General features: G+C 41.0%; 1 protein-coding gene across 4 annotated transcripts in view; it reads left to right on the top strand.

The window, feature by feature from the left end:
- Window positions 1–11,227, top strand: part of KIT (KIT proto-oncogene, receptor tyrosine kinase) — an 83,723-nt gene extending 72,496 nt beyond the window's left edge. For all 4 annotated transcript variants that reach the window (XM_082653917.1, XM_082653915.1, XM_082653916.1 and 1 more), the window contains exons 13-21: window positions 180–290; window positions 1,539–1,689; window positions 3,557–3,648; window positions 4,180–4,307; window positions 5,382–5,504; window positions 8,966–9,077; window positions 9,192–9,291; window positions 9,641–9,746; window positions 10,871–11,227. In XM_082653917.1, the coding sequence (XP_082510043.1) occupies window positions 180–290; window positions 1,539–1,689; window positions 3,557–3,648; window positions 4,180–4,307; window positions 5,382–5,504; window positions 8,966–9,077; window positions 9,192–9,291; window positions 9,641–9,746; window positions 10,871–10,999 (1,052 nt within the window). In that variant the 3' untranslated portion in view covers window positions 11,000–11,227. The remainder of the gene's footprint in view (window positions 1–179; window positions 291–1,538; window positions 1,690–3,556; window positions 3,649–4,179; window positions 4,308–5,381; window positions 5,505–8,965; window positions 9,078–9,191; window positions 9,292–9,640; window positions 9,747–10,870) is intronic.
- Window positions 11,228–13,259: the final 2,032 nt, after the last annotated feature.

The raw sequence follows: 13,259 nt of genomic DNA, 5'->3' as shown, positions 1-13,259 counted from the left end.
CACGAACCCGTGTCCCCTGCATCAGCAGGCGGACTCTCAACCACTGCGCCACCAGGGAAGCCCTAGTTATCTATTTTATACATATTAGTGTATACGTGTTAATCCCAATCTCCCAGTTCATCCCAAGCCCCCCCCCTCCAGATTTGTTTTTTGCTAAAATAAGATGTTTCTAATTTTAGCAAGTGCCCATTTAACGGAACGCGAAGCCCTAATGTCTGAACTCAAAGTCTTAAGCTACCTCGGTAATCACGTGAATATTGTGAATCTTCTTGGAGCGTGCACCATTGGAGGTAAGGCCATGGCCAACCTGACTCTTGTTATGGGTCAAATTATCAAAAGATGGGAGATTTTGATATGGTTTTTGACAATGCTTGATTATAAGCTCCTTGCAAGATTTTGACCCAGGCGGCTAACCTCTTGCTGGATTCCTGCACCCCACCACCCAAGCTATTGTACTTTAAGAATGTATTTCAGGTTTTATCATCATGGGGCAGGACAGCCCAGGACATACCCTAGTTACAGTTGTGTATGTCTCACCGACATTGACCTCTTGAATACCTCGAGAATGTCTCATCTCCTCCAGAAAGCTTTTCTTTTACCTTGTGAGCTTTTATATTTTGCTGGATGACATTTAGCCACTAAAGCGTTAATGTTCATGTACATACCGTCATTAAAAATAGTCCTCTAAGCCTTCCAGCCCTCAAATATACACCAAATGAGCAAACATTTCACTTCTATAAAAAAGAAATTTCCAATTCGGAAGCAGTCATTAGTCCTCTCATCAAGGCTTTCTGGGATGTTGCCAGAAGGCATTTTGGTCAGAAGGAACAAAGATGTGTAAAATGAGCCATTCCTCAAGGTCTGGAGAGACCCACTGTCAAGTTGACAGGGTTATATAATTTCTCAAAACAGCCCCCATAAATGTTGCTTCACCACATCACCAATTGTTCCTGAGAGATTTCTGCCCGAGTTAATTAGTTGCCTGTTAACTTCAGAGCTACAGTTCTTTAGGCGTGCACAACACCAAAAAAAAAAAAAAAAAGTTCGACAGATAGGCCCTGGAACACAGGCGATGCCCTGTCATTTCAGGGTTTCCCCCACCTCCTCGTCTCAGCTGGTGGTTCTGGTGGTTGGTTTTCCTATTATGCCACAGTTTTGTGTGTGTGTGTGTGTGTGTGTGTGTGTGCTCATCATCATTTCCATAATAACGTTACCAAGAGGCATGGAGCCCCCACTGTAAACAGAAGTGAATCAAAGGTTTCAAATAGCAGGCTTGATAATAATATAACAGTGAAAGCTATAACTCTTGTCTAAAACCAGCAGTCATGCCTGGCCCCTGATCACTTAAAAATTCAGGTAAAAAGGTTACTCTGCTGCTTTTTGCTAAGCAATGTTAATAGATAGGATCGTACTTGTACTAAGTAGGCTTAGCCTTGAACCTGAGTGTGAATGGCCGTGATCACCCTTGGGTATTTTTATGGGAGGCTGGATGGTCTGTATATCTCACCTTTTTCTAACCTTTTCTTAAATGCTCATAGGGCCTACCCTGGTCATTACAGAATATTGTTGCTACGGTGATCTTCTGAATTTTTTGAGAAGAAAGCGTGATTCATTTATTTGCTCAAAGCAGGAAGATCACGCAGAAGCGGCGCTTTATAAAAACCTTCTCCATTCAAAGGAGTCTTCCTGGTAAGACTGATTTACATAAATAGCTGTTGACAGGCAGTTCATGGAGTCTGAGGGTTTACAATCAAGGTTGATTCTTTAAAAAAGTGAACCTGAGGTACTTTGAGGTACAAAACCAGAATTATTAAATCATTTAAATGTGATGAACGGTTTAGAAAGTTCAAATAGTGTTTTTAAGGATTGAAATAGCGTTGAACTTAAATTTCTGTTGATTCTTAAAAATCCATCTTTAGTGTTTTTCTAAGCTTTAGTTCTATTCAATTGAGTGAATTCTGTACCTATTTCTCTTCTCATCGTTCTGTTCTTGGTGTCATTCTCTTTATGCTGTTGAGCCGGGTACTGTATGCGTCTTTACAGTGAGACACTGTTTATAGGGAAAGTGGGAAAGGCTGCCAAACTGTCACGGTAAATTCCTTTAAAACCTTTAACAGAATGGCAAAGAGCTCCAGACAGCTCTCTGCACATAGGTTTCTCTCCATCCACCTCTGAATTATTTCTGTATACCTTACCCTTTCTTTTCTTAACTCATGCTCTCAAAGGCACAACTGCTCCAGCACATTTTAAAAACTTGTGCCTTATTTTCATCTCTTTCATCCTTGATACCATTCTGAACTTGAATGATGTGTCAAGGGCTTCAAGTTCCTTTAAGGAGAATTGGTGTAGTTTACAACCAGAATAGAATTCTGTGCCACGTCTTGCCTTTTCTTTCCAAGTGTTGTTAAGATCTGCCATTTAAGATTTCCTAGCTCACCCTGCCCAACAGAAATCCTAGTAATTGCGCCTAATCCCTTATACTTTATATTTCTGCAGTTGTGTGGTGGGTTTCCTCTTTCCTTTTTATTTGCTATATCCCCTACATTTTGAGAAGGCAAGACTTGTCTCCTAAACTTAACCCCAGGCCCTCAAGGAAACCTTGGTAAATATTGTTGATAGGCGGTTACCTCCTAAAGTGTTTTTCTATACCTCTGGCTAAAGTTTTAAATCCTAGGTGAAGCTTTTTAATTTTTTTTTCAATCCTGTAAACTTTGAGTAGTGACAAGTGGAAGTAAAATACAGTATAAACCAAACCATCTTTTGTTAGTTTCTCTAGTGCACATCCTCTTTATATGAATAAATGAGCCACTTTGCCTTATTTCTAAAACCTTGGCCCCTTGTATATTTTTTAACTTTCTGAAGTAATGGCCTAAATTGTTCAGTCCTGTGTAGTGTTTTCTGTGCTTTGGGATCCCATATGGGATTGGAACCACCAGCACACTCTGAAGGAGATTGTTGTCATGGTGTTTCTATGCTAATCAGAAGCAGGAAGTACTAGAAATCTTGAAGACTCTCCAGCCAAATGTTGCAGATTTAAGAGGTCCAGATGGTTCAGAAAATCATCCAAATTATTGGTGTTTATCTGAACCAAACTTGGTTTTTTTAACCCTTCTTCCATCAGTTGCTATATGTTAGTGATCTCTGTCTTCCCCCACTAATAACACATCTCAGAAGCTCTGGTTCTTTGTCTCTTTCATCTTGTCTCTCTCGAGGCTAATTTAGAGAGTTTGAAGTAATGTGGGATAATGCTTTTGGTTCTCTGCTTCTCATTAAATCCCTGGCGTCAAGAGATGGGAAATTTCTGACCTGAGTTCCATCTACAACTGAACACAAAAACGGCCATCTAATTCCCGGGGATTGGACCCGAATGTTGAATATTAAAAACTCGTATCTTACTGAACAAGATTTTCCTTATTGAAACTTGGCAATGCTTTCTTTAAATAAAAGCAGCCTCTTATGTTCAAAAAGGGATGGGGAGATAGAGCCTGGCCCTTGTGTGCTTCCCCATTTCCCATTTTATTTAATCATGATTTGATGCATGTTTCATCTCTCCCAGTGGTGATAGTACTAATGAGTACATGGACATGAAACCCGGAGTTTCTTATGTTGTACCAACCAAGGCAGACAAAAGGAGATCTTCGAGAATAGGTGGGTACCTATCAAGCAATAAAAACAACTTCATTGACAGAGGGTTTGTCATACCACTGTGGAATCTAACACCATTCCTGTAGTGACCGGTTCTCCTTTAGGATAGGATCCAATGGCCTAGGATCCATTGCCACGGGATCCAGTGGCAATGCCAGTGGTCAATGGCAGTTAAGGGTTGCAAGTGGATATTTGGGGTCAGAGCGTGTGTTATTGTATCTGAGCATTTTACTGCATATATGATAACATGCATATCAAAATATATCAAATACATATTTTGCATATAAAAAATATGAGACTTTTGTATTCATCCACTGTTCTTGTTCCCTGAAGATTTTGTAACTTAGCCCAGGATTGGGAATATTAGCTTTGTGATTCAGTACCTACCTGTCCTTAACATTGGGGAGGTGATTTGCCTGCAAGTTCAACATCAGTTCCTTGATTACCAGCCCTTGGAGGTATTGTTGTCACTGTCTTTTACTGTCCTTACTTGAAGGTTTTAATTGCTAGGAAAATCCCTTCTCCTCCTACCAGGTTCATACATAGAAAGAGACGTGACTCCTGCCATCATGGAAGATGATGAGTTGGCCCTAGACCTGGAGGACTTGCTGAGCTTTTCTTACCAGGTGGCAAAGGGCATGGCATTCCTCGCCTCGAAGAATGTAAGTGAGGGTGATTCTCAGAAGAGTCCTCTCCTTGCCCCCATGGCCCCCAAGGGGCATTTTAGAGCCATAGTTAGAAGGCAGAGTGTCATTTGAAATGTGGTAACCAAAAGCAGAGGAAATACAGTTTCTTCATGTTCTAACTGCTGTCTCTTCGGAATTCATGTTCTCATTTGTAAGCTTTAAAGTGCAAGCTTGTCTAAATAAGCTTTCTATGAATATATTTTTTATATGCAATGAATTCATTTAAAACTTGGCTTTTAGGATATAGGAGCTGCTCTTAGAAAATAAAGAGAGAATTATTTGATCAGCCAAAGGAGGGGGTACCTCATGTAGTTGCAGTGCTCGGTGAAGCATATACTTGGGTCTTTTTGAAGTTAGACCTCAAATATTGCATGTATGGTTTACAAAGTGCAGGGGAGTAAGGAATCAAGAGAGAGCGATAAACATTTGATCAGAAGGTTGGGGGTGGGAAGAGAATGATGGAACCAAAACAAGGAACATGGTCTCCGGAAGGGTGAGAGGAATTCCTTAGGAAATGGGACAAGCAGAATAGAATGAGGTTACAGAACCTACCCTTAAGTTATCATTGGTGACATTTCCAAACAATTACCAAACTCAAAGAGGATATAGGATGGCTGAAATAAAGAGCCTCTTCCCTTTGTCCTTAGGAGGTATCAGATTGAAGTTGTAGACATTTTAGAAACTCTTTAAAAGGACATTCAAAGAGAAGCATGTAAAATGAGTTTTCCGTTTAAAAAAATGATGGGACTATTTATAATGTATTTTCCTATGAATGAAAGTAGTCCTAAGGAAAAAAAGAAGCATTTATTCAAGTTGGTTTTGAAAGTGATTATAGTAATTAAGGTCCTAACAATGTGAAACACAAATTTGAACATCATTCAAAGTGTAATCTAGATATTTATTTTTGGTGCACTGAATAGTTTAAACGTAAAGCAAAAGTATTGGCACTGTATGACATGAACAGCATTCTAGTATTAAACATAGCTTTCACTCTTTAAAAGTTTAAAATAAATGTAAATGGTTTTCTTTTGTCTCCCACTCTCCTAATAGTGTATTCATAGAGACCTGGCAGCCAGAAATATCCTCCTTACTCATGGTCGAATCACAAAGATTTGTGATTTTGGTCTAGCCAGAGACATCAAGAATGATTCTAATTATGTGGTCAAAGGAAATGTGAGTACCCACTCTCTCTTGACAGTCCAGTGAAGGATTTTTGTTTCAAGTTTTCTTAAGTATTGCTTTTTAGGATTTTCATAATGCAAATCCTACCTTTGCGGTACCATGCATTTTAGCAGTCAAATTAAGTGTACTTTAGCAAAATTCCGATAATAGAATTCCTAATTCTAATTGTGTAATTATGGAGCATGTGAAGGAAACAGAAATAGCCTTAATTTTCATTATAGCCTGAGAATAGCAATGAACTTGATTTTGTTCAAGTGAAACAAATGTGGACCTGAAGGTCACAGCAGGAGAATTTTATTTTGAGATTGACATGCTATGTGAAAAAGATAATGTTAAGTCTAAGATAATGTTCAGAGTTAGGTATATAGAATGTTGAATCTTATAATCAAGAGCTTATTAAAGACATTCATAAGGAATAATTGGCTTACGGAACATAGTGATTTTATTTCAAAGTGCTTTCATTGCCAGTTTTCATTGTACCATCAGGACAAACCCTTGGCATTAGAATGCAAGTCTTCACATTTTAAAAGTTGGAGAAACTAAAAACAGTGTATTTTAGTGATATTTGTCTGAGATGACACGGGTCAGTAGAGGCTGAAACCGGAGCCTATGATTTCTAGAGGAATATCCCATTAGTATGGGAAGCCAATAGTCTTGAACATATATTCTTCTGTATCTATTTTCCCAGGCCCATACCTATGGTCCAGAGCTGTTCCTGGAGGTAGCTCTTGTGTGCCTTATAATGATGTAATATTTCCGTCTCCATCACTATGGCATCTCTGTGGGTGGGCTGTACTAGACTTGTTTCTTTGCAGAAATCTTCCTGGATTTACTTCCTGATGATAGCATGCGTTTCTAGTAACTCCCTAAGGCTAGGAGTGTTAATAACACCAAGTCCTCTCCGTCCTGGTACACTATTGGAAGGAAGAATGAAAGGTGGTTCTCTATCCAGGCCTTTGAGTATTGACAGAAGGCTACTGCGTTCTGGACCCAATCTTGCTGAGTTCGAACCTGGTTCTATCATTTAGTGGTTGTGTGATATTTGGCAAGGATTACCCCAGCACCTCTGAACCTTGGTTTTTCTCCTTTTGGTAATAATACTGTCACCTGCCTCGTGAAGTTGTTGTGAGGATTAAATGAGTTAATATACATAGTAGGGTATTTAGAATAGTGCCAGGCACACTGTGGCTAATACTTATATGAGGCACTTATTATTATGGCTAGATGTCTTACTTAGAATCTAAGTAATCATGACAGTGGTTATGCTGCAGCTTCTTAATAGCCCATTCTTGGCTCGTGACCTTAGTTGGAATTAACAAGGATGGGTCAGGTGGTTAGGTCCCACCAGGCTTCAGATTGTGGACTCCAGCTAAGCCAGTTCTACTAACCAGTCACAGATATCACCCTTCACCAGGCTACTGGGTAAGGAGACCTAATGGGACAAAATTAAAAGCAGGGAAACTCACACAACATGTTATTGGCCCCAAATTTACATCATAGTCATTTGAGACCTCCTCGTTGTGTCAGTTTCTCTGAAAGTTCTTCACACACGTTCTTGGTCGTTTTTGTGCTGTGGCCCCTATCATAGTCTGGTGACAGCTGTGGATCCCTTGTCAGAACACTGTTTTAAATGCATAAAATACATAGGATACTGAGAAAAGCCATTAAATGGAAATGAAGTTATTAAAATATTAAAAAGTACCTCTGTGATATTCATTACACGTGCTTCTTTGTTACACAGAATAACATGTTCTAACTGTGGGTCTAACAACTACTGTAATGTCTAAGTGATGAATATAAAACTGTAATGTGAAGGTATCTATGTTACTGTTGGTGACAAAGTCACAGGCACTGCTAAGACCTGGTGCTTTATTGCCTGAATTTATAATTTAAGGAAATGCTCAACTTTAGTTAGTCAACACAAGAATGTAATTTTTTCCCTTCCAAGTTCACAAGCTCCTGAATTCAAGACACATTGTAAATCTCAGGTTAAGGGCCTCTATAAGAGTTTTAGCATAAAATCTGGGAGGGGATACTGGAAAGCATTTTTTTTTTCCTACTGACTAAAATAACTTTAAGACCAGAAAAAATTGTCTTCCCAGTTTTCAATCCTAAATGGATTAAGCGAAGGATTGATTTAGCTTTTTACGGTAAATTAAGATCCAGGAATTCAGAAATGTCTCTAAGAGGACTAGTCACGGAAAGTTTGGCTCGAGGTTAGCAGGAGGAGTTCAGGATGTGAAGTTCAGCCATTGAATTTCAACCCCAAATCTGCCACTCACCACATTGGAATAGTCATAGTCAGCATATCCGCTACTCTCTATCACGTGCTTGCTTGTACAGGGCAAGTTTTCAGACGCTAGTGAGTCAGCAGTACCCAGCTAAGCACTGGTACCCATATTATCTCATTTAACCCCCAAGACAACTCATGGAATTTGAAGTATTATTTTTGCTTTACAGAAGAATATCCTGAGGCTTAATTATAGATGCATAAGTGACTTTCCCACTGTATTAGTAAGGGATAGTTTTGGTTGCATATGACAGAACACCCCCAAAAAAGTAAAACAAATATAGGAGTAGCAGGCCGGGCCTGGTATGGAGGTTCCATGATGTACTAGGGGGAGTGAATTCCTCCACCTTTGTTTCTTTTTTTTTTTTTTTTTACCATCCTTGGTGTAGCCCTTATCTTCATGGTCCATGATATGGCCATGAGAGAGCCAGCCAACACATCCAGAAGAGACAAGAAGGAAAAGGCCACAGGGCACATGCCAGCTTCATTTTAAGGAAGTTCTCCTAAAGCTGTCACACAACACTTATATACCTTAGTGGCCAAAACTGAGCCACATGGCTGCACGCAGCTGGGAAGGAGCTGGGCCATGCAGTCCTTACCGTGGGAGGCCATGTTTCTATCAAGGGAAAAGGGTAAATAACATTCAGTGGTAACTAACCTCTGTGTTACACAAGGCCAGTGGTGGAGCCAGGGTTAGAACCCATGTATCTGTGTCTGACTGTCTGTGCTCCTATCCACCACACTGTACAGACTCAATGTCCCCATCTTGAAAATGGGGATAGTATACAGTTGAACAATGCAGGGACGAATCTCAGTATAAATTAGAGCCAGCCCTCCGTATCCACGGTTCCTCTGCATTCTTGGATTCGACTCACCGCAGACCGTGTAGAATTTATTATTGAGACATACTCATGTGTAAGTGGACCCATGCAGTTCAAACCCTCGTTGTTCAAGGGTCAGCTGTACTTGTGATCCACCTATTTCAGAGGCAGTCGGGGTCATCTGAGGTTATGTGGGCCTTCGTGAGATGCCCGTCAAGTTCTCACCTCCACCTCTCAGCAGAAGCAACATTTATAGGAATATATTCTGTTCCGTTTTTTTTTTGTTTTTTTTTTTGAGCTTCATAATTAACATTGTTGACTCTGTTATGCTTCCATTGCAGGCTCGGCTACCTGTGAAGTGGATGGCACCAGAGAGCATTTTCAACTGTGTGTACACGTTTGAAAGTGATGTCTGGTCCTATGGGATTTTTCTGTGGGAGCTGTTCTCTTTAGGTAAAACGAGCCTTGCCAAAGCCTCCTTGATCAGACTTAGAGCATCTTCTTTAAGGTGTTGTCAGCGTCCTGCTTGCGTATTGTTACACTGATTGCAAACTGTTTGTGCCTCAGGAAGCAGCCCCTACCCTGGAATGCCAGTCGATTCTAAATTCTACAAGATGATCAAGGAAGGTTTCCGAATGCTCAGCCCTGAGCACGCACCTGCGGAAATGTAAGGGCCCGGACATTCTTCCTTCAGATAATGTTTCCCCTTTTATTTTCCTTTTTAAAGACAAGCTCAGATGTTGAGGGTTTTCACTAGCACAGTTTAAAATGTCGCTTGGCTCCTTTTTTATGACATCTTGGTCAAAGGTCGTTTCTGTAGCTGATTTTCATAATTCTTGTCACCAAATATACAGAAAGTTTTGGCAGCATCTCATAGACACAGTTTTATTTTATGCCCATGTCATTCACTATGTCCAGTTGCGTAGCCCTGGAATTATTTTTGAAATTGCTGCATGGCATACACCTGAGGACCAGTTAAGGGCATTGAGGAGTGATAAATGGCCCTCATTTTGCAGGTATGACATCATGAAGACTTGCTGGGATGCTGATCCCCTGAAAAGGCCGACATTTAAGCAGATTGTGCAGCTGATTGAGAAGCAGATTTCAGAGAGCACCAATCACGTGAGTACACTCTAGCCGGGCAAAGGACCTCTGCTCTCTTGGTTCCAAGCGTGTCCTTCTCAGGCTCTGGGGGTGAGGACTAAGCTACCCACCCCTTCTCTCCTTGGCTTGGGCTGTAAATTGGGCTTTGGGTAGGAAAGTAAAGCAATGGAAACAGTTTCTTTTTACCCAACCCCTCCATTCTGGGCCAAGGGCTATTAAATAAGGAGGTGAAAGAGTAGAGGGCTTGGCACTCAGAAGTGTGGACATAGATGTTTCCATAAGGACTTGCCACATTTCCTCTTCCACCCCAAGTGCTGGTCATGGGGTCGGCATGCGCTCTGCCTCACGTGTCAGGCTATTCAGGCTTTGGAGGGTTGGGGTGATGTGCACTAGAATAAAATCAGAGAAAAGACAGCTTGTTGCTGCAGTAAAATAAACCTTCTGCTCAAGAAAGCATAGCCAGAATGTGGCAGATAGCTGTCATGGCCACAAGCCATAGAGAATGAAGACGTTGTTTGAAGTTGGGAGATCCCTCCCAGTGATTTGAGGAGGGGGGAAATCAAAACTCAAATCCATCATTTGTTTGGCTTTTAAGGAAGAATGAGTGATCCTTACTTTGACTCAGATTTTTTTTAACCTGCTTTTTTTCTGGTTTGTGTGTTTAGAACTGTCTTTTCTTCAGCATATACCACTGATACTTTTGGGTTGAAGCTTGCTCTTCCGGGTGTCAAAGCACATTTTGAATTAAACAGCATTTCACACCCAAGAGCCCGGTTCTCAATGGAAAACCCCCGGAAGGACCACCGATTTCTTAGTGACTGACATCAGCCTTTGGATTGGAGTTGGCTGTAGAGATTTATACACCTTTTATAAAAGTTAGATCATTCTCTTTCCCAGATGTGTCCCAGCAGAAAAGCACATTTTGCACCATCACTTCTTAGGTAGTCAGACCTTGGGGAAAATGAGGGATAGAACAAAGCTTGTCTTTGGTCAATATGATTTGGTTCTTGGCTGTAAGGTCTTGTAAACCTTCTGGCTTTAGGAGTCTTCATAAGTTGTGATTCTGAGGCTGCAGACGTGCCCCTTTGTTGCTGTGCTCGTTATGGGGGCTGGTGTATTAACTGCGGACTTGTTTTCCTCAGATTTATTCCAACTTAGCGAACTGCAGCCCCCATCGGGAGACCCCCTCGGTGGACCGTTCCGTGCGGATCAACTCGGTGGGCAGCAGCACATCCTCCACGCAGCCTCTGCTTGTCCACGAAGACGTCTGAAACAGAATGCACATCTGGGGGTCGGTGTTGGGGGGCTCCCCGACAAGAACGGCCCCCATTCTTTTGGTTTTCATAATGGTTATTTTGTTTTCCTTCGACTCGAATCCTCCTCCAGGGTAATGGACACCCCACTGTACTCCTGTCTTTATGAGCATACTTTAGTGGCCGATGATTTCTGTCATCCGCTACCATTGAGCTGCATATGTTCCCAATAGCAAGCTAGCCCCCGTTAACGGAATAACTTCAGACTTGGAGAAAGGGTGGGTGGGATGGGCTATAGACACCCTGAGTCCTTCCCAGGGCTTCTCCAATTTCTGCCTGAAAAGTATAGTTGATAGTTTATTTGAATACATGGCAGTAGTCACCTTCATTCCTCATAACCATCCGTAATGATACGATGATGCGGCAGGATTAGAAACCGAAAGCTCATCCCTTGATGTGGAAAATAGAATGTTATTCAAAGGGCAGAAGCCTATGAGTATCTGGGCTCAAGATATCTAGTATTTCATGCTGGGAGTGAGACGTAGGCCTTGGAAAAATGCTTTCCAGGCACGAATAAAGACTGCTGGGTGTGAGCCTTTGTGGTCCTGACCTGTTTTCTAAATAGAGTTCACAATTAGGGAGCTGAATTGGAGAGAAGGCCTCCCCAGCCTGCATTTTGTATATACCCATCTGTAAATTGTACAGATTCACATATTTGAGGGGGGAAACCCACACGATGTAGTTTCTGGATACGATTCTGGCTTGAGTCTGCTGTGTGTAGGGATAGCTGAAGAGCCAGACAAGTTTGAAGGAAACCGTTAGTGCTTTTTTTTTTTTTCTTTTTTAAAGAAAACACATAATTGCCAAGCACAGTCTTAACAGAGATCTCCTTTGTAGCCGATGAACTTGCTCTAGAGATTGTCCAGAACAAGCTGACCAGCTTCAGAATGGCATTGTGTTCAGTGGATTTGATGCCGTTTGAAAAAGTGACCGATTTACTGCATGACTCCGGCAGAAGTGACAAAACAGTACTGTCTCAGTTGGATTCTTCTGTAGCCGGAAGTAAACTTTAAATTCAGCCTCCATCACAGACATGTCCTAGACACTGGGCCAGTATCTATATAAGTGTGTATGTGTGCGTGCGCGCGTGTGTATGCTTGTAGACAAATATTTTGGGAGTAGTCTTGCCTTGAGCCCAAGAGGGTCCTTCAGTACCCAAGAAGTCGCTTGGCTTTCTTCAGCACAGCTCTTGTTTCACTCCACCTAGCTGTGTAGAGAAGCTTACCAAAGCTTACATAGAGGCATATAGGAGGTGCAGTGCTTAAGGACCTGTTGATTTGCAATCCACCTGCACTTAAGGCACTCTGTTATTTATACTCAACATACTCTACCTGTTCCTTAGACCTTATTAATGCTACTTTCCCACTGAAACAGATTTAAATTTTACACTTTCGGCTGTAGCCTGGATATTACTGTTAGAGTTTACCTTTTTTTTTCCTACCCAACTGGAAGAGATCCATGGGTACATGGCAAGGTTTGTGTGTTGTCTCGTGAGATTCAGGTATGCTGCCCTCACGGTTTTCTCCTCCTAGGTCTCTTAGCTTTCATTTAGAGAACTGTGGCCATTTATCTGGAAGTAACCATTTGCACTGGAGTTCTATGCTCTCGCACCTTTCCAAAGGTAACAGGTTGGGGCGTTTTGTTGTCACGTAAGAAGTTGTCGCTGTTTGCCATACTTTGAAAATTTCCTTTGTGTTTCTATTGACTTTGATTATAGTAAGAAAAATGGTTGTTAATTGTAGATGTCTAGGTACTTCAGGGGCACTTCACTGAGAGTTTTGTCTTGGATATTCTTGAAAGTTTATATTTTTATAATTTTTTTCTTTTTACATCCCATGTTTCTTTGGCAGTGGCTTAATGTTTGAAATTATTTTGTGGCTTTTTTTGGTAAATATTGAAATGTAGCAATAATGTCTTTTGAATATTCCCAAGCCCATGAGTCCTTGAAAATATTTTTTATATATACAGTAAGTAACTTTATGTGTAAATATGTAAGCGGTGCAAGTTTAAAGGATGTTGATGTTCTATATGTTTTTTCTCTGATATGTTGTCCAATTGTTCACAGTTCTGAAGAATTCTAATAAAAGTGTAAATATATAAATCAAGTGGAAGTTTTAATTATTTCAGACTCAGGGAAATTAAACTGGAAAGTGTTAAAGTGCGTTCACCCTGACATTAGAATGGTTTGTACCTAGGATGCGTAAGATACACGCGAGGC

Source organism: Grampus griseus, assembly GCF_964374135.1.
Source record: "Grampus griseus genome assembly, chromosome: 4".
Taxonomy (NCBI): Eukaryota; Metazoa; Chordata; class Mammalia; order Artiodactyla; family Delphinidae; genus Grampus; species Grampus griseus.
The sequence above is the reverse complement of the archived record's forward strand: the minus strand, read 5'-3'. Positions and strand labels throughout refer to the sequence as shown.